The sequence below is a fragment of the Manis pentadactyla genome, chromosome 4 (assembly GCF_030020395.1).
Source record: "Manis pentadactyla isolate mManPen7 chromosome 4, mManPen7.hap1, whole genome shotgun sequence".
Lineage (NCBI taxonomy): Eukaryota > Metazoa > Chordata > Mammalia > Pholidota > Manidae > Manis > Manis pentadactyla.
The window spans coordinates 2,029,671-2,051,008 of NC_080022.1; the positions used below are offsets into that span (position 1 = coordinate 2,029,671).

Here is a 21,338-nt window from a genome sequence, read left to right on the forward strand (position 1 = left end):
GCATCAGCCATTTTATGAATTAGCAAATATTTTAAATAACAAAAATGTTTTATACTGTACATATTTACAAAAAGGCCTTGCTGTAGGAATATAAAAGCAGGCCTCTCCAGCTGCACCCATGGCTAGAAAGCGTCCCCAGAGTTCATCCTCCCACAGCTGGGCCCTGGCGCTCTCCTCTGCCCTCACATGGCCCCGCCTGCATGGCGCTATGTGTGGTTGCCCTGCTGTCCCCCGGCCGTGCCGACACCCACGGTGTCCAGAAAGCAGAGGCAGAAGTGGTCCTTGCTGAGCAGAGCCAGTGAGCCCCCGTGCAGATGCCAGCACAGAGAAAGCACGTGGAAGTCACCTGCGGAAAGGTGGGAGGCCAGAGGGTCAGGGGCCTAGAGCAGGCTGAGCTGGGGCTACGGCGGGCTGGCTGGAACCCCAAGGCTCTGCTTGTGGGCCTCCTAGCCCTGTGAGCTCAGAGCAGTGGGCTGGGTTAGGGCCGTGTTAGCCACGCTAGAGACTGGCTGTGAGGTTTACAAGGACACAGGCGGGGACTTGCTTTCCACCCAAGGCGGTGCCCCAGGGCCCCGTTTCTGCACCTGCTGAGCAGGAGCATGGTGCTCACCTTCCCCAGGCACCTGCACTGAGACACAGCCTGCTGGCGACCACAGGTACACCTTGCTGCCTCCAGTGCAGATGGCCAGCCTGGGCTGCTGTGGGTCCCAGTGGAAGGAGCGCACGGGGCGCAGCTGCTCCAGCACCGCAAAGAGCCTCAGCTTCCGCACATCCCAGATCCACACGGCATTCGGGACATTGTCTGGGCAAGGAAGACCCACAGGTACCAGGTCACCGCTCGCTGCCTGTTGGGCTCTGCCCTACGGCCATTTCCATGGCAGATGGCCATGCTCTGCCTGGGCTCTGTGTCCTCACCAGGGCCACGGCCACCCACTCACTGTAGGCTACACGTCCACGCTACCAAAGGGGAGCAGTGAGTGGACGCCGCCCAACACGGGCCCTCGCCCACCAGGGGAATGGGTGGGTGGGTGTACCGCACGGGCCCATGGCTGCTGACCGTTCCGCGTCGCCAGGAAGTAGCTGTCAGGGCTAAAAGCCAGCGCCCCAATGCCAATTTTGGGGTTCGCTCTGTCAGCGGCAGGCTTCAACATCTGCAAGGACACGGGCACCGAGGCGATCTCGTCTAGAACAGGGAGAGTTCTCATCTGGCACAGGCACCCAAGCCTGAGATGCTGCTGCAGCCTGAGATGCTGCTGCAGCCTGGGACCCTGCCCGGTCTGCTCAGTTCAGGTGGAAGGAAAAGGGGCCTTGACTTGGAGGCATGGGCAATAGGCTGTCTAGGTGAGGGCTTGGTGGGAGCCTGGCGTGGTGGTGGAGGCCCGTGTGATGGCCAGCATGGGCTCACTGACTACAAGCCCATGGCTCTGTGGGGACCGTCACAGGAGAGGCAGAGGGCAATGGGAACTCCCTGCACCTTCCCCTCAATTTTGTTGTGAACCTAAAAGTGCTCTAAAAACGAAGTTAAAAAAAAAAAAAACGTGACACAGCCAGAAGCGGAAGGCTTCAAAACAAAAGGCCTGTGTAGGTGGTATGCCTGCTGCATCTGGACCCCTCCCTGGTGTGTTTGCCGAGCCCTGATGGTCAGGTGACATTCCAGGGTCTGGCACCTGCTTCAGTGCTCCTGCTACCTTCAAGCTTATATGCTGCTGTGATTACGCCCATTTTACAGAAGAGAAGACAGCATGCACAGCCTCCCAGGCCGTGTGGTGGGACCCAGAGCTCGCTGCAGCCCCAGGCTTGGGCCCCTTACTGCTGGCTGCCTCCTGACCCCTCTGGCTCATCCACGGAGATTTTATTCATGAAAAAAACACTGCCCTCAAAGCACCAGCATCAAATCTGGATTTCCAGAGCTTGTATGCAGTTGAAAAAACTGCCCGAGGGGGGGCGGTGTTCTCCTGACGCACTGGCCGAGATACACTGGCTGTGATGTATCACAGGGAAGGAAAAATGGAGTAAAAAATAACTTCTGAAATCTACCTGGACAGAGGAGGTCTTTTTCATAAAAAGAAGGAAAACTAACAGAATGCCCACTGCCCGCGGCTGCTCACATTTGCTCTCAGGGCTGGAGAGCCCGGCGGCAGCTCTGCAGGGAGGGAAGGCGAGGTGGTCCAGCGCCTGCTGTGGACTCTTCTCGGCTTCCTTATACACCACCTGGAGACGCAACAGGCCCACCCCACCTCTCAGGATGGGCTGGGCAGGGGGATGACAGTAGGCGGCAGTGGGGATGCCCGAGCTAAGTACAAGGTGCTGCCGCCCCTGGTAAGAGGACAGAAACGCTGGCCCCCCTCGCCCTCTCCCTCGTGGGGACCCTCCCTGTGGTTCCCCCCTGTGAGCCTGCTCCCCACTCAGCAGCGAGCAAACACAAGCCCGCACTGGTGACAAGTGGCAGACGCGGGCCCAGGGAATGAGGGACCATTGTGACCTGAAGCCTGACGGCCAAGCGGAGTGGCCTGCACTGGGTCAAAGGCAGGCAGGCAGGCCTGTGCCCGAGGATTAAGGGGGCCACCAACCGCCCCGCAGCTTTGCAGCAGAAAATCTGCTCCCACTAGAGCCCCTACAACCCTGGCTTAGCTCACCTGTGCCTCCAGTGGGTCCTCCGGCCACGGCCCCACTTCAGGACCTTGGCCCCAGAGGCTGGCCCTGCTCCTTTACTTGGCCCCCAGGCCAGGCCAGCTGACCGCACACTGCACCCACTTACTCATGCCTGCCATCTCAGGCCAACTCCCCAAGGCAAGGGCCCTCCTGCCCCTGCTGCCTCCCAAGGCTGGGGGTTCTGTGTCCCTGCTGCCCCCAGCGCCCGCTGAAAGGATGCGCACACATCCCGCCTCGGGGCCCTCGCACTGCCTGTGCCCGCCGCCTGAACCGCTCCTCCAGATCCCACAGCACCCTTCCCTGGCACCGCGGCTGCAACCGTCAGCCTGCAGCCATCCCCGCCTGCCCTGGGGACACCCAGCCCTGGTGCCCACTCCACAGGGACAGGGGTCTGCCTGCTCTTTTCTCTCCGAGACCCAGAGCCCGTGTCTGCCTGTAGGAGACCCTAGACACTGCAGAGCAGGAGCAGCCAGAGAAGGCCATCTAGGGACAGGGTGGGGAGAGGGCTTTGGGTCCTCTTGGGAACGTGACAGGAAGAATGAAGGCCACTGGCAGAGCCTGGCACCGAAATGTTAACAGTAACAGAGTTTATGGTGGCCTGGGTGCCTGTGTCACAAAAAATAAAGGGAGAAAACAGGTTTTGTCCACCTCCCTTCCCCAAGTATGGCTCAAACAGAAACACACACGCTGGACTTACTATTTTGGGATTATTGATGTTTGTAGGGTGCTCGAACTCTGTGATCGCCTTCCAAGTCACGTGATTAAGAACGCGTACCTGAGGAAGACCGCGCGCGTGAGGCCGCATGGCCTGCCAGCTGCTTTGTCCCCACGTGTGCTGCTCTGTGCCCACCTTTCCGTCATAGCTCCCGACCGCCAGGAACTGACTGCTGGGGCTCCAGGCCACGGACTTGATGCCCAGGGACCACTCGTACGCGCAGAACACGGACAGCAGCCGGCCGTCCAAGGAGTATAGCAGCATCTTGTACTGCAGGAGAGACACGTCACCGTTACTCACAGGCCCACTTCCCCAGGCAGGGAAAAGACTCAGCCGCTTCAGAGCGAGACTGAGAGACGTGGACAGAGCACACAAGTGAACAGGACGAGAGGCACGGGACGCTGGAAAAGGGGCCCTGGGGTTGCAACTGGAAAGGTCACGCTGTGCACAGGGGAGATCGGCTGCAGCTCAAAGCTTTAATCAGCACCTATTCGTTTATCTGCTGCCCCCAAAGTGCCAGATAAACACAGGCAGTGGCACGTCAGGGAGCGGGCTCCTCGGTCATTGCTCATACCTCCAGACAGGTGTCCCACACAGCCAGCACACAGCCGTTCGGGGCCCACTCGATCCCTGCAAGATCCTGGGTGTCTGCGTCAAAGTGCTGCCGAGGGGGAGGAGAGGCGGGCAGGTGAGACGCTTTCTCAACAAAAAGGCACTGGCCTCACAATGGGCACGTTAATACACAGTGTTAAGTTCCCACGTACAGGAACGGACGGGCACCTACAACTCCGTCCTCTGTCACCAAACGCCTGCTTGCTGCTGAGAGGGCCGGGATGGCAGCACACGGTGGGGGTCCCCGGGCAGGCCTGCCCGATGCCCCCTCTCCCCTCCCTACTTCCTGCTTGGCCCAGTCTCTCCATCAAGGCCCTGCTCAGACGTCTTCCTAGGACATGCCCTGCCTCGGCTTGATGAGGCCTCCTCTGCACCCCGACAGCATCCCAGAGGTCTCTCTGTCCCTGCCCCACCTTCAGACGTAAGTACGGCCAGGGCAGGGTTCTGTGCCCAGGCCCTGTGGGCACCTTGAAGTCCTACCCAGTGCAAGACTCCCTTGGCCTAAAACTCAGGTTCCCTCCTCCTCCTGATCTAGCAACACTTGCAAATATCCCAGGACTGATGAGAAGGGTTCCAGCTCACACACCAAGCACACACCGTGCCTGCGAGGCTTCGGAGCACTCAGCCAACAAGCGACTTCAAGACACACCCAGCGCCTGCCCTCTGGAAGGTGAAGTCACACTGCCCATGCCAGGCGAGGGTCCCTGGGGTCTGGCACACCAGCACCTCGCCCACTCCCCCCCACCCCCGCCAAGGCCAGAGAAGGCCCCCACCCGCAGGAGCTGCCAGTCGCTGCAGACAAAGACGCTCACGTGGTCCCTGCAGTCCCTCCTCTCCGCCAGCGCCATGTAGCGGCCATCCCGGGTGAAGCTTATTCCTACGGAAGAGGGAGAGACCTGCCATCAGAAAGTGGCCAGGAGGCAGGAGTACACGGCGACCTTCAGGAAAGACTGCGGACAAGGAAACCAAGGTCAGAAGAGGGCGTGCACACACAGAAGGCCACACACTTCCTCAGACAAAGGAGTGTGTGTTCACCCACGAGGGATGGCGGGGGTCTGCAGCCCACTTCCTGTTCACACAGACCCTGAAGGACCACAAAATTCCACTGACAAAGGTGGTGCTCAAGGGCTGTCATGCTCTTAGAAAATAAGCTGTAGGTAAACTCAGCTAGTTAAAGGTCAGCTTTTTACTACATTCCTTATTTTTATTTTTGAATTTACTTGTTAAAGTAAATTTAAAGTAAGAATTTGAAAATAAATTTGGTTAAGAATGTTAAACTATCTTCCAGTTCTATATTGGCTTAAAGAACCCTTGGCTACATCTCATACCTTGTGAATCAAAGAGCACCTGAGTAATTGTTCCTGCCCAAGAAATGCGTGTGTCACCTGGACAGACACTGACACTCAAATTATAAAAACAAAAAAAAATGTACAATTGTACTTATTCAAACTCAAGTTCCAAACTGCTGATGGCAACAGAAATAAATGGAAGAAACGGTCAAATTATGTAAAGCTTCTTTCTGTTTCTCAATGAAAGATACATCAGTGTGATTTCAAGATTCCAGAACAGAATGTCCGTCCAGTCCTCACTGGTCCAGTTAAATCAACAGCTCACCACTTCCCTTCATCAGAGACTTGCAGTACAGAATGTGGTGTGGGAGGTGGGGTCCCAGGGCAGACACAGACCACAGGGCGTGACATCCAGTCGTGTAACAGGCAAAAGAATGACACGTGAATCCTCTCCCCTGGGGTGCCCTTTAACTACACGCTCTTTAGGCACCGTGACTGTGTTTTAAAAGGGCATTCCTTGTCTTCTAGAGACACACATAGGAACATTTACAGATGAAGTACTGGGAGGCCTGGGATATACGTTACACAATCCAGGGGAAGAGAGAGGTACTGAAAAACAGGACTGGCTACATGTCAAGATACTGTTGAAGCTACCTGTGCCTAAATTTGAGATTTTCCTATAAAAAGGCACCTCCCACCCCAGCTTTGCCTGACTTACCTTGTTGACAAGCTTTAGGATATTTGATGTAAGATACAGATTTTGTGCACAAGGACCAGACAGTTATGCGCAGCTGTGGGGGAGGACAGAGAAAGGGAAGAGCATCTATTGGCACTTGTAGGAAGACCTTGCAGCCACCCACCTCTGCCTCACTCTCCATCAGCCGCATCAGCAGACATCAGATTGAAACTATGGTTTAAAACTGAAGCAGACACTATGGGGAAGCCGTGCAGATGCCGGAGCATGGAATTCCGCCACCCCCTCACAGTTGGATGGAAAATGTATCCCAGATGATGCCAACTGGAAAAGAGCTGAATGAAACCCTGCTGGGTCACGCCGCACTTTCATGGCTGGGAATAAGCACTCGCCCGGCCTCAGCACATGCTGACCTTGGCAGAGCCTGGGGAATCAGGCCACTACAGGGTGCCCAGTAGCCCAGAGACTGACAGCCTTCAGTGGGTGCGGGCCCACCACTGGGTTACCCGTCCCTCCTAAAGCATGTTAATAAAGGGGCTTGTGCATTTTTCTGTGTTTGATACACTGCCGACACCAAAGACCTTCTACCTGAACACCTTACATACACTGAATTCCCTAACTTGGTATCTTTATGAGAGGACGAGATCTATGGCCCAGCTCTCCTTGGTGACTGTCAGACCTCGAAGCCCTCACCGGGCGTGTCTGAGACACACTCTCCTCCCCGAGATGTCTCAGCCTCACTGTCGGGTCTCAAGTGCTCATCTGAGCCCGGTGCTCACACACAGTGCTGGCAGCCCGGAGTAAGTGGCGCTTGAGGAACAAGCAGATGAGCGATCACCAGCACTGACCAGACATCTTAGAGCTGTAATCAGTCCACACTGAACTTCCCTTTCTGCTGCTGAACCCATGGAACTGTTTATATCTTAAAAATGTGACTCAAGATTTTTTCATCTGTCTTTTCTTTAAAACTGCACACAAAGATTACACAACAACACTGTGGGCTTATAATGCTCTGATGACTTAAGACAGACATCTCCACAGATCACCACTTAGCACTCCCCAGCAGTCTCAGGAGCAGGGCTTGGGAGTCACCCCCCGACTGATGAGGCGCCCTCGGAGCACCGCACTTACATGGAATTCCGTCGTGTTGAGAATGTGGCGCCCATCTGGGCTCCAGCAAGAAGCCGCCAGGCCAGCGGACCCCTCGTCGATTCTGCAGTGCCATTCTGGCTGTTCCAAAGACCACACCTGTGTCCACCACAGAAAGGCAGGGCTGCAAGCCGGTCGGCACACCACTCTGCTGAAAGCAGCCGACACCGACTTCGCAGAGTCAAATCACAGGACCTCTCAAAATCCCCCACTGAGAAGGGCTGGTGCCGGGCTGCACCACAGAAGCATGCCACACTTGCAGGCAACTTCTTGTCGCTGTAGTTTTAAACCGTCCATTCATTCTGCTGCCCCTAAGGCCTCATTCAGTTAGGCTTCAGTGTGTAACAGAATACTACATCGGAGGGGCTCCCAAGCGCAGGATGTCTGTCCAAGGTGCTAGACTGCTGTCTAGCAACACATCTTGAATTATATTTCAAATAACTATAATTATTACTGAATTATATTTAAAATAATATATATTAGCTGAATTATATTTAAGTTACATACAATTGGATTATATATTTCTATATTAATTAAATACATAAACTATATAACTGAATTATATATAAAATAACATGCAAAATAAGTATATACTATATACAGTATATTTGTATGTTTTCTCCTCTTTAAGTACTATTACAGAACTATTGTAATTTTAAAGAAAGCTGGCTCTGACTGCATCGCCTTCCTTTCCAAACTGGAACAAGATCACCCTGTGGGGTCCTGCTCCGGGGAGGCTTCGGGACCGAGCCCCGTGGGCAGCCCACGTACCTGCACCAGCCCTCGCTTGTACATGGCGCACAAAATGAAGAGGGAGTCTGCCGACCACTCGATGTGCTGGATCTGGTCGAGGCATGTGTACAGCTGGAGGACTTGCAGGGTGCTCACATCCCGGACCACTAACCGGTACTGGACACAGGCAGCCTGGGAGAGGGAAAGAAAGCGCATTCCATGCTCTAGCGGCAGCTTTCAAAGCACCCCCGCCCCCCGTCATTCGGGGTTTCTGCTTCCTTTCCGCCTCTCAGGCGTGCTTTCTGTCTCATGGTCTCACATAGCCCATTCTAAACACAAGATGAGTTCATAAAAAGATAAAGTGGAAATACACAAATCAGGGGCTCAAACTGGTATACTGCAGCATTATTTTGAAACCCTCTGCTTGAGTCATTTTCTACTCCTTTCTCAATCATGTGTGGACTGAAGAGGAAGCAGCATGGGCAAAGCTCTTGTGAGCTCACCAGTGCTCCCTGCACTCGTCACCCAGCCGGTTCACAGGGGGTCGGGACCGAGGCTGTGCAGGTGCGGCGCGGACAACCGTACAACGAAGGGCGCCAATGCACGGACGCTTCCTAAGTGTGGGCAGACCACCACTATGCAGGCCGACACACAGGTCTCTGCTCCTGGGGCTGACACAGGGCTCCTGAAACCTTGTAACTTCCTGGGTGATAGGTACATCTGCTGCTCTAATGAGGTGGCTCTTGGGGCCCCTGGATGGGGCTGGTCCCCAAAAGAACCAAGCCATGATGAGAAGCTGAGAATTTTCAGCCACCCCACCACCCCATCCTCTCAAGGAGGCTGGAAATGGAGCTAATCAATCATGTCTACCTGATGAAGTCTCCATAAAATCCCACAAGTACAGGGTTTGGGAAGCTTCCAGGTAGGTGAGCAAATCCACACAGGGACAGTGACAATCCCTCTCCACAGGGACAAAAGCTCCTGGCACTCAGGACCCTCCCAGGCCTTGCCCTAGGCACCTCTTCACCCAGCTTTCATCTGCATCCTTTATCATATCCTTTAATGAACAGGGATACGTGTTTCCCTGAGTTCTGAGAGCTGCTCCAATAAATAAACCAAACCGAGGAGGGGTTGTGGGAGCCCTCCAACGTGTGGCCAAGTTGGACAGAGACTGTGGGTGACCTGCTACTCAGGACTGGTGTCTGTCGTGGGCCAGTCTTGCAGACTGAGCCCTTCACCTGTGGGGTCTGATGCCATGGACAGCTGCTTGGCATGACAAGTGTCAGAGGTATGGGTGTGAGCATGAGAGGGCACAGACTGGGGGGGGGAAGCACTGTACCCCCTTGCCAGGACTCAGCGCCACAACCCACCTGACAGGCTTACCTTAACAGATGCTGCTACTATGAAGAATTTGAGTGTTAACAGTTTCCTTAGTTTATATCCACATTTGTTAATAACATCCATATCTAAGCAAATAATTTTTATGTTTGAGTATACTTACCTGCTGATTACAGATTATATTACAGTTTAAATCAAGAACTGATTTTTAAATGTTAATTGCTTCATTTTTTTACTTATCAAGATCGAGCTAGATTATCGGTTTGTGTTTTGTTAACATCCATTACAAAAAAGGCCATTAGTTTTCCATGGAAAAAGGAGAGTGAGACAAACGTTTCATGTGCTTATTTTTTTCATATTGTAGCTCTGAAAACTGGTCAGTTACAATGAATTACTTACGAAATGGAATATTTGTACAATGAATTACTTATGAAATGAATATTTCCTGGGGTTGGAAAGCTAAGACAGGCGGAATACTTGGAGAGACTGAGATACAAATCCATCGCAAGATATTAAAAATGGCAACACAGACCTAGGACCTATTTTCTTCAGTATTTGGGATAGAACTTTGAAGAACTAGTTAATACTAGTAAAATTAATATCAAGTGTCCCACAATATTTTCACCAGAGTGTAAAAACCAAAAAAGGACCACAATTAAGCAAATAAAGTATAGTCTTTCTATTTACAATTCCCTGGAATTTTCATAGGTGATTTTTTAAAACAAATAAATTTATGTGCAACAGTTTGAAAAATATACCAAAGTTTTTGAGGGGCCATTTAAGCTACTGGCATTTGTATATTCTAGCCGAATGCTGTTTATTCTAATCCATAGGGAGGGATTAAAGATGGCAGCATGAGAGGTGAGACAGAGAACTCATCCCAAAACCACAAATAATACAAAAATATAGTTAATACAGCTAATCCTAAAAGAACAACAGTACAGAAGGCTGCACCAGACTGCATACACCTGGAGAAAAGACCAGAACCCATGAAACAGGGTAATGTAGCAAAGCCTTGATCTGGCAGGACCCGAACCCTCCCCCACCCCAGCTCACTGGAGGGAGGAAGAGACACAGACCTGGGAGGGAGTGGAGACCTGGGATTGCTGAACACCCAGCCCTGGAGATCTGCTCTGGGAGCATGAACCTGCATTGCATGGTGCTCTGGAGATGAGTGGGGTTGGAAAGCTAAGACAGGCGGAATACCTGGAGAGACGGAGATTCGAGCTGCTTGTGGAAAACAGGGATCCACATTCGACTGCTCTGGGACGAAAGAAAGGCGGGCAGTCTGAGAGACTTCCTAACAGCGAGAGGGCTGCTAGAGGGGCAAGGACTGCACAGAGCTCGCTGCTCAGGAGAAAGGACAGGGGGACAAAGCTGTCTGGGTGCGCTCTGCCCGGCAGGTTGGGACCTCTCAGGAGCTTCAGGTGCTCCACACTCCTGGCTGGCTACTCAGCTCCAAGGCCCCCTGCTGTGACACACAGCCTGCTGCACCTTAGCCCTGGCCTGCCAGCACCAGCTCCCAAACCGGCAGTCCCTAGCCCTGGCATCAGGCCCACCAGAGGGAGGCCCCACCCACAGCAACTACAAACACAAAGCACAGAGGCATACACCTGTGTGCTCAGCCCACTGATTCTGACAGGGGAGACAGGCACAGTAGCTGGGCAGCAGAAAACAGCTCTTTCCTCCCCCCAGGTACCAGCGCCGCTCCCCTGCAGCCCCTGACATCACTCCAGGGGCTGAGCACCTCCAAAGACTAGAGCTTCTGGGACCTAGAGGGTGCCACATACAAATATGAAACATCAAAGGAAACTGGTTCAAACAAAAATCCCACAAACACCAGAAAAAGGGCCAAGTGAAACTGAACTCATCAATCTTCTTGAAAGAGAGTTCAAAATAAAAATTATAAACATGCTCATAGAGGTACAGAAAAATATTCAAGAACTCAGGGACGAATTTAGGACAGAGATTCAATCATTAAGAAATTCCATATTAGAAATGAAACATACAATAGAGGGATTTAAAAACATTAGACATAGTAGACGAGACAGTAAATGGAATAGAAATTAGAGAAGAGAAATACAAAGAAGCTGAGGCACAGAGAGAAAAAAGGATCTCTAGGAATGAAAGAATATTGAGAGAACTGTGTGACCAATCCAAATGGAACAATATTTGCATTATAGGGATACCAGAACAAGAAGAGAAAAAGGGATAGGAAGTGTCTTTGAGGAGGTGATTGCTGAAAACTTCCCCAATCTGGGGAAGGAGATAGTCTCTCAGGACATGGAGGTGCACAGATCTCCCAACACAAGAGACCCAAGGAAGACAACACCAAGACATAAAATAATTAAAATGGCAAAGATCAAGGGTAAGGACAGACTTTTAAAACCAGCTAGAGAGAGAAAAAAGAGCACATACAAAGGAAAACCCATCAGGCTATCATCAGACTTCTCAACAGAAACCTTACAGGCCAGAAGAGAGTGGCATGATGTATTTAATGCAATGAAACAGAAGGGCCTCAAACTAAGAATACTTTACCTGGCAAGATTATGATTTAAATTTGAAGGAGGGATTAAACAATTTCCAGATAAGCAAAAGCTGAGGCAATTTACCTCCCACAAGCCATCTCTACAGTGTATTTTGGAGGGACTGCAATAGATGGAAGTGTTCCTAAGGCTAAATAGCTGTCAGCAGGGGAAATAAAACCACAGTAAAGAAAGTAGACCAATTAATTACTAAGCAGATGGAAAATCAAATCAACTACCCCCAAAGTCAGTCAAGGGATAGACAAAGAGTAGAGAATATGATACCTAATATATAAAGAATGGAGGAGGAAGAAAAAGGAGGGGAAAAAAAAAAGGACCTTTAGGTTGTGTTTGTAATAGCATACTGAGTTAAATTAGACTGTTAGATAGTAAGGGAATTACCCTTGTACCTTTGTTAACCACGAATGTAAAGCCTGCAATGGCAATAAGTACATACCTATTGATAATCACCCTAAATGTAAATGCACTGAATGCACCAATCAAAAGACATAGAGTCACTGAATGGATAAAAAAACAAGACCTGTCTGTATGCTGCCTACAAGAGACTCACTTCAAACTCAAAGACATACACAGACTAAAAGTGAAGGAATGGAAAAAGGTATTTCATGCAACTAATAGGGAGAAAAAACCAAGAGTTGCAGTACTTGTATCAGACAAAATAGACTTCAAAACAAAGAAAGTAACAAGAGACAAAGAAGGACATTACACAATGATAAAGGGGTCAGTCCAACAAGAGGATATAACTACTATAAATATCTATGCACCCAACATAGGATCACCTACATATGTGAAACAAATAGGAACAGAATAAAAGGGGGAAATACAATGCAATGCATTCATTTTAGGAGACTTTAACACACCACTCACTCCAAAGGACAGATCCACCAGACAGAAAATAGGTAAGGATACAGAGGCACTGAACAACACACTAGAACAGATGGACCTAACAGACATCTACAGAACACTCCATCCAAAAGCAACAGGATACACATTCTTCTCAAGTGCACATGGAACATTTTCAAGAATAGATCATGTACTAGGCCACAAAAAGAGTCTCAGTAAATTCAACAACACTGAAATTGTACCAACCAGCTTCTCAGACCACAAAGGTTTGAAACTAGAAATAAATTATGCAAAGAAAATGAAAAAACCCATAAACACATGGAGGCTTAACAGCATGCTCCTAAGTAATCACTGGATCAATGACCAAATTAAAACAGAGATCAAGCAATATATGGAGACAAATGACAACAATAATTCAACACCGCAAAATCTGTGGGACACAGTAAAGACCGTGCTAAGAGGGAAGTATATTGCAAAACAGGCCTACCTCAGGAAAGAACAATCCTATATGAACAGTCTAAAGTCACAATTAACAAAACTAGAAAAACTAGAACAAATGAGGCCCAAAGCCAGTAGAAGGAGGGACATAATAAAGATTAGAGCATAAATAAATAAAATCGAGAAGAATAAAACAATAGAAAGAATTAATGAAAGCAGGAGTTGGTTCTTCAAGAAAATAAACAAAATAGATAAACCTTTAGCCAGATTTATCAAGAAAAAAAGAGAGTACACATATAAACAGAATCAGAAATATAAAGAATTATGAGAGAATACTATGAAAAATTTTATACTAACAAACTGAGTAACCTAGAAGAAATGGACAACTTTCTAGAAAAATACAACCTTCCAAGGCTGACCCAGGAAGAAAAAGAAAATCTGAATAGACCAATTACCAGCAATGAAATTGAAATGGTAATCAAAAAACTACCTAAGAACAAAATACCAACAGCATTCTTCAATGAACCAGAGCAAATCATTATAAAATTCATATGGAACCACAGAAGACCTCAAATAGCCAAAGCAATCCTGAGAAGGAAGAATAAAGATGGGGGGATTATGCTCCCCAACTTCAAGCTCTACTACAAAGCCACAGTAATTGAGACAATTTGGTACTGGAACAAGAACAGAACCATAGACCAATGGAACAGACTAGAGAGCCCAGATATAAACCCAAGCATATATGGTCAACTAATGTACAATAAAGGAGCCATGGACATACAATGGGGAAATGACAGCCTCTTCAACAACCGGTGTTGGCAAAACTGGACAGCTACATGCAAGAGAATTGAAACTGGATTGTTGTCTAACCCTATACACAAAAGTAAACTCAAAATGGATCAAAGATCCGAATGTAAGTCATGAAATCACAGAACTCTTAGAAGGAAACATAGGCAAAAATCTCGTGAATATAATCATGAGCTATTTTTTCCTGGACTCATCTCCTCAGGCAAGGGGAACAAAAGCAAAAATGAACAAATGGGACTACATCAAGCTTAAAAGCTCTGTACAGCAAAGGACACCATCAGCAGAATAAAAAGGCATCCTACAGTATGGGAGAATATATTTGTAAACGACATATCCGACAAGGGGTTAACATCCAAAATATATGAAGAACTCACATGCCTCAAACACAGAAAGAGCAAATAACCCTATTAAAAAATGAACAGACACTTCTCCAAAGAAGAAATTCAGACGGCCGACAGGCACATGAAAAGATGTTCCACATCGCTAATTATCAGGGAAATGAAAATTAAAACCACAATGAGGTATCACCTCACACCAATTAGATGGCCAACATTGAAGAGACAACAACAAATGCTGGCGAGGATGTGGAGAAAGGGGAACCCTCCTACACTGCTGGTGGGAATGTAAGCTAGTTCAAGGATTATGGAAAGCAATACAGAGCTTCCTCAAAAAACTGAAAAATAGAAATACCGTTTGACCTGAGATTTCCACTCCAAGGAATTTACCCAAAGAAAACAACTTCTCAGATTCAAAAAGACATATGCACCCCTATGTTTATTGCAGCACTGTTTACAACAGCCAAGATAGGGAAGCAACCTAAGTGTCCATCAGTAGATGAATGGTTAAAGAAGATGTGGTACATATACACAATGGAATATTATTCAGCTATAAGAAAGAAACAAATCCTGCCATTTGCAACAACATGGATGGAGCTGGAGGATATAATGCTCAGTAAAATAAGCCAGGCAGAGAAAGACAAGTACCAAATGATTTCCCTCATATGTGGAGTATGACAACGAAGCAAAACTGAAGTAACAAAACAGCAGCAGACTCAGACTCCAAGAAGGGATTAGCGGTTACAAAAGGGGTGGGGTGGGGGAGGGCGGATGGGGAGGGAGGGCGAAGGGGATTGTGGGGTATCATGATTGGTGCATATGGTGTGGGGGGGGTCACAGGGAAGACAGTGTAGCTCAGAGAAGACAAATAGGGACTCTATGGCATCTTAACTACGCTGATGGACAGTGATTGCAATGGGGTATGGGGGGGACTCAATAATAAGGGTGAATAGTAACCACATTGTTTTTTCATGTGAAACCTTCATAAGAGTGTATATCAATGATACCTTAATTTAAAAAATGCATTCCTCTAAAAAAAAAAAAGAATAATACCTCCGTAAAAAAGGCAACCATATGACTTGAGACTTAAATTCTCAAAGACCCAAAGGTAAAAGGAATGTCGATAAAGCTCAAACTGAAAAAAAATCATGAACCATCAGTCAGTTCACAGAGGTAAATGAAACTAAGTACACGTTTAATAAAGCATGTTTTTTTCCTTAATATTGGGCTTTCCAGTGCCCAATATCTCCCCCTGCCCCCAAGGTTCTGAGGATGTAACTGGCCATATGGGTATATTTTGAGTCTTACGTATCTCGCACAGGAAAACTCAGCTCTGCCACCCGTGGAAGGAACAGCTCAAATACCGGCTGTGTGGAGAGCCCTCTTCGTAGTGGGCACAGGACGCTGGTTATTTAAATCATTTATTTGGCGTGTAGTACAGACGGTTAAAAGTTTACAGCCAACAGAATTACGTATTTGCCTGTATACATCAAGGCAACAATGATGTTTTTGTGCGTCTGACTCCGACGGACGGGTGCGGGGAGGCTGGCACCTGCCCGGTTCCCCTGCCCAGGACCGACGTCTGGGTCCGCAGCCGAGTCCCCTGCCCGAGGGCCGCATGTGCTGATCCCCGAGCTGCCCCACCCGACCCCGCGGCCGCTCACCAGGTACTTGCCGTCCGGAGAGAACTTGCAGAGCAGGCTGGAGAGCTTGAACACCTCGGAGAAGTTCATGGCTACCGCTCCGGACAACCCGCGCCGTCCGCCCAGCCTGGCGCGCGGCAACAGTCGCCCCGCGGCAGGAAATGACGGCGGTAGAGCGCGCCGCAGCCTGTCAGGGCCCGGGCCTCCCGCATAGCATTGTGGGGCTTGTAGTTTGGGCCGACAACGCACCGCGCTTAAGGGAGCCGCGGCGCTTCGCCTAACCCGGGATGTGCCCCGAGCGCAGTCGGCGTGGCCTCGCAGTCCTTGCAGCCGGGGTCACCAGAAACACGCCGGACCCGCGTTAACGCGGAATTCCAGATAAACGAAGAGTCGTTTCTTAGGATAAACTAATCGTTTTTAGGATGTCCTCAAATACTGTTTGGAATGTATTTACACTAAAATATCACCCGCTTATGTGAAATGCAAATATAGCCGGGCGTTCTCTGTGTGCGTGTATATATGTGTGTGTGTGTGTGTGTGTGTGTTTATCTATACTTCAACGTAATATTTCCACACGGACATGCATTTGTATGCAAATACAGAACAGCGTATGGACAGGCGTTGTATTCCGTCGTGGTGCACTCATAAACATTCGTTTTTCTTTGTTTGCCTTTTGGCTGAATGGCCCACACTGCCTTCCCGGGCCCCCCCATCGCAGACCAGGGGAGGACCACCCTGACTCCGCAGGCAGAGCGCGGAGGTCGCTCACCGCCTGGCACCCGCACGGAGGAGACGGGCCGAGGGCCGGACCTGGGCGCAGCGGCAGCCCGCCCTCGCTCGGGTGGGATCGCGCGCCTCCGTGGGCGCCGGCCCTGCCGACCCTGCCCGCTCCCCGGCGCGTGCCTTGTCCTCCAGCTCACTCCGGACCCCTGAGCCTTTCCCCCGGCCGCGGCTTCGTTCATGGTTCCCCCGATTCCGCAGCCCACCGGATCGCGCAGCCCGGACACCTGCGCCGGACCCTGACCCTCGGAGAACCCAGGCCTAGGAAGCGTCCTCCCCGCACCTCTGCGCGCCAGGCCCTGGGCCTGTTCCCCGCGGCCGCCCCTCGACTTCCAAGACCCGGCAGGGATGCAAGCGCACGCCCAGCTCGGCGGTGCCGGCCTTTCTGTCGGGGCCAGATGGACCCCTGTGTGTGACTGGTCTTTGTGTCCCCACCTCCTGCGCCCCGAAAACAGCAGGTGAGCAGTAAGGCGCTAGGCGAGGTGCGGACCCTGCTGCCGGGGAGCCCGGTCTGCCGCAGCCCGGCTCGCGCGCAGGCCCACCGGCGACACGGAGTCACCCTAGCCTGGGGACACCTGTTCGGAGGCACAGGACGGGTCCCATGGACACCAGGAGGCAGCGCGCGGTGGGTGCCCGCCGCCGAGAGCCGCTCGACACTGTCGTGCGTGTGGGGCTCTCGCGCTGAGGCCCCGCGAGTGCGGCGGGCGCCCTGGAAGACGCCGCCCGCCGTGCCGGGGTCCGGCCGTGGAGCCGTCGGTGCCGCGGGCCGGGGGGAGCTCGGCCCGAGGTGGGTCTCTGAGCCCTGGGGGCGATTCCGAGTGCGAGGCCCACGTGCCGCGGGGGGACACCCGCGCGTACTTGCGCAAACGGGGAACAGTATCCGGGGCCGGGAGGCGGCGGCCCGGGGAGGGAGCGGGGTGAGCGCCGCGACCTGGGAGTGTTCGCTTCCCGAGTCAGTCCCCGGGGGCCGCGGAGCACCACCTCCGCCGGGGAGGGGGCGGGCGGAGGCCGAGAGCGTCGCGCCCGGAGGGTCCCGGCGGGTCCGCGGTGCGGCTGCGACCTCGGCTCGGGGAGGTGGGTGGGTGGCCGCGCCCTCTCCGCGGAGGGGCGCAGCGGCCGCACCCGAGCCCCGGCCCCGGGGCCGTCACGCTCACCCGTGTCTCCCGCAGGCCGCTGCCGGGACTCCGCGGACAGGGGTGGCGGCGGCCCTGCCAAGGGCGGAGGGTCCCGGCGCTGGCGGGGCGGGCAGACGCCCGGGGTCGGGAAGATGCGGCGTCCGCGGGCCCGGACGGCGGCGGGACGCGGTGTCGGCATCCCCGCCCCCCGCCCGGCCCCGGCGCCCGGCCCGCGTGCAGCCCGCGGGTCGGCCCAGGCGACGCGCGCGCCAAAAGGCGGCGGGAAGGAGGCGGAGCGGCGCGCGCCCCGGGACCCCGACTCGGACACGGCCAGCTGGTGGGGCGGAGCGCCGGCGGCCTCCCTGCCCGGCCCGGCCCCGCCGCCCCGCGCTCCTCCCGCCACGGCTGCGCGGCCCGCGCCGCCTTCCCGCCCGGCCGGCGGCGGAAGGCGCTAACGCCGCGGCCGCCCCCTGCCGCGGCGCCTCCCCGCCCCGCGCCCATATAACCCGCCTCTCGGCCCGCGCCCGCCGTGCGCCCACGACGGGGCTCCGCGGCGAGGCCGGGGCCAGCTGCGGGCCGGCTGGGCATCGATGAGCGGGGCTCCGACGCACCAGGTAGGCAGCGCGGGGAGCAGGGGCGCGGGGCCGCTCGCCGGGGTCGAGGGGCTGGAGCGCAGCGGCGGGCGCACTGGCTCGCGGCCCTGAAGCGAGGACACTGTGCACAAGCGTGGCGAGACGGATACTTGGGGTCTCCCTGGAGTCCGACCGGCTTCTGGGCGGTAGCGCGGGAGCCAGGGAGCCGACGGGAGCCCGGCCGGCGAGGGGATGTGGGTCCTGCCCTCAGTACGGGAGCGGCGGCCTTTGGGGCCAGGCGCAGCCTTGCTGGGCTTCCCGGGGGACCTCGCTCCGGCGAACCCCTTTTCACCCCGCTTCCAGGGGCCGTTCGGGATGTTACAGGGAAGAGGCTCGGTCGGGGTGCAGGGGGGAGGATGTGGGGACGTGCCTGTCTCTGACAAGCTCCTCCCCGGGGCGCCCACTCCCTCTGCACCCACCAGGGCTGTACCAATCCGGAGGCGTTAGTCCCCTTACCCCCAAGGCTGAGTGAGACCCAGGTCCTTCCCTGGACCAGGACTGGGAAGACCCGCTAACCTGGACCCCAAGGAGTCAGTTACTAAGGAGCTGGTTCCAAGCATCTCAGGTGGCTCTGAGTTGGCCTGGGGTGCTGGCCTGTCTCCGGAGTTCCAGGTGAAGAGAGGGGGCAGTCAGGTTGCTGGCCCTCCTGGAAGGAGACAACTCCTTCCTGGACCCCTTCTCTCGGGGCCCTGCAGCCACTGTCCTCTGAGCCTTCAGAGGGGAGCTATTATCGCCTCCTTACTCAGCTTGTGTTTCTGTCTGGTCCCTAAGAGATTATGCACAAAGTGTGCACACGTCAACATAGATAGGTGACAGGTAGACCACTATTACCCAGCAAGAGGCCAGGGAAGCCGGGCACAGTTAATTTACCACCAGAGGTCATTGGGTCCAAATGGACTGCCGTCTGTTTATGAAAAAACCAGACATTTGGGAACCATCATCACAGTGGCTTGGTTTGGTTCGGTTTGCTGTTATTGTTGCTGTTACTTGTTTAAGCTGCAGTAATTAGCTTTTGGAGAAAAGGAGTAGAGCGAAATAAAATGCCTGTCCCCTTGATGCTTACTATAAGACATCATTTCTTTGAGAACAGCAAGACTGAAATTTGCAGCATGAATTTATGGGTGATGCATGTAATGTTTAAAATAAGATAAAAAGTCAGCCACCAGAAGCTGCAAAGGTGTGACCACTCATTCATCCTTGGGGGCTACCAGAGGTGAGCCGGCCTGACTGCAGGCGCCTGCGGGATGGCCACTGGACGCCTAGCCCCCGGCAGGTGGTTCTTCTAGTGAGGCCATGGGAACAGGGTAGGCAGTTCCAAATCCTGAAGGCGGCCTCTGGAAAAGCCAGTCTGGGGCAGTGGTTCAGCTGAAAGTGTGGACACCACAGTGCTGGGGTTCTGATCCCCTCTTCTCCACTGACTAGGCAGGGACCTCAAGCAAGTTACTTAGCCCTCTGAGCCTCAGTTTACCCATCCGTAAAGAAGGGCAATAATAGTCCCTGCCTCGTAAGCTTGGAAGAACAGTAAACAAGATGCCGTGTCTCGAGGGCTTAGCACAGGACCTGGCACCACTAAGAGGGCCCTGAAGTGATGGCTGCTGATGGTGCTGCTCCAGAGCTGGGAGAGCCCGGAGCCCCGGGTGGGTGGGGTGGGGAGGCATAGTTCTCAGGAGCCAGTGGGTCTCCCCAGGGCATGGAATGGCTGGCAGTGAGGCAGGAATCTGCCGTGGCTTGGGCGGAGGCCGATGGCCTGTCAGGGTCTCGTAGCAGGGATGCCTCCGTTCATTATTTATTTATAGAATACGCCCCACCCACATCCAAGAATGATTTACAACAGTGAACACATGCAAACCACCCAGCTAAAATAGAGATGGAGAGTTGAGGACTTAGGGAGAGACAATCCGGAAGCAGGTAGAGGTCCTGCCCGCAGCCAAGGATGGCAGTCACCCCTGATTCTGATACCCAAAAGGGGAATCATTCAGCGGTTGGTAAAGGGAAGCTGTGTGTACATCTAGATGGGAGAACGGTTTCCGCTTGACCAAATTCAAGGGGAATTTATCATCTACTTATGTAGAAGACATCGCACACAGGGTAAACTTTCAGGTTTGCATAAAAAATGGAAACACTCTTCAAATGTGTTTCTTCTAACCAGTTTTATTTTCCAGTTTTCTGTGGGATTGCTGAGCCCTTATTTTAAAATATTTTCTGAGGAGTTACCTTCATACAGCAAAAAAGAAAAAAGAAACAGAGATGAATGGTCCAGTAACTCCTGGCTCCTTGTCACCCTCTGGTTGGGAAAAGCCTGTCCCCTCCATTTTCCCCTGGCAAGTCCTTCTGCATCTTGCCCAGATTTCTTTAACAAACAAAGAAAGCACAGGATGCATTTGTAAGTAACCCAAACGTGCAATGTCTTCTCAAAATGTTTGCCTTCTTAGGTGGGTTACATAAGACACCTGAAAAATCCTTTTGGTGTGTTATGCAGAGGAAAATTGTTTCTGGTTCACAGAAAACTCCCTTTGCTCACAGGGGTTGAGATTAAAGTCAGCTTCCTCAGCATGAGAGCAGGCACAAGGGGTCATAAACATTTGTTTGGCGCCCTCTCTGTGCCCCATCTGATCAGATTCCTGGGCAGAGCAGACACTCACTCGTCAAAAGTGCCTCCTTTTCCTGAGCATGCTCCCCAAGATCAAACCCAAAGAGGAGAAAAGATACTCAGCCCAAGGATTGTTTACTGAGCGCCTAGTTGGTCGTGGCTCTGCGTGATAGCTGAGCAGCTCTTGTGTGTGTGTATGTCTGCATATGTATGCCCTGCTGTTGTCATCACAGCAGGTCCCCCTGGGTACCATCAGTACACCCATTGGCAGAGCAGGACACAGAGGCTTTGGCAGGTGGTACAGCGTGCCCACAGTTACCCAGCTGCGCCCGGCAGGTGTGGAGACTCCAGGGCGGAGGGAGAGCCAGAACGCAGAGCTGCTGGGTGGTCCCCTCACCTGGGCCTGGTGAGAACAGACCAGGTTTCCA

At 52.5% G+C, this 21,338-nt stretch overlaps 2 protein-coding genes across 9 annotated transcripts in view; one reads left to right on the forward strand and one right to left on the reverse strand.

Moving 5' to 3' along the window:
* Positions 1 to 16: 16 nt before the first annotated feature.
* WRAP73 (WD repeat containing, antisense to TP73) lies at positions 17 to 16,043 on the reverse strand. 7 transcript variants are annotated; one of them, XM_036882677.2, is made up of 12 exons: positions 15,815 to 16,043; positions 7,883 to 8,035; positions 7,094 to 7,210; positions 5,987 to 6,059; positions 4,753 to 4,856; positions 3,942 to 4,028; positions 3,503 to 3,637; positions 3,350 to 3,427; positions 2,109 to 2,211; positions 1,058 to 1,183; positions 611 to 802; positions 17 to 346 (listed from the first exon to the last, which is right to left on the reverse strand). In XM_036882677.2, the coding sequence occupies exons 1-12, from the start codon at positions 15,881 to 15,883 to the stop codon at positions 207 to 209; spliced, it is 1,377 nt and encodes a 458-aa protein (XP_036738572.2). In that variant the 5' UTR covers positions 15,884 to 16,043; the 3' UTR covers positions 17 to 206. The 7 variants fall into 7 exon arrangements, 6 of the variants coding, with proteins under 6 accessions (XP_036738572.2, XP_036738570.2, XP_057355624.1 ...); XM_036882675.2 differs by having other exon boundaries at positions 2,109 to 2,250; XR_008996855.1 differs by having other exon boundaries at positions 1,035 to 1,183; positions 3,350 to 3,637.
* Positions 16,044 to 18,178: 2,135 nt separating this feature from the next.
* TP73 (tumor protein p73) overlaps positions 18,179 to 21,338 on the forward strand; it is a 58,339-nt gene continuing 55,179 nt past the window's right edge. For both annotated transcript variants that reach the window (XM_036882641.2, XM_036882642.2), the window contains exon 1: positions 18,179 to 18,302. In XM_036882641.2, coding sequence (XP_036738536.2) covers positions 18,279 to 18,302 — 24 coding nt within the window. In that variant the 5' untranslated portion in view covers positions 18,179 to 18,278. The remainder of the gene's footprint in view (positions 18,303 to 21,338) is intronic.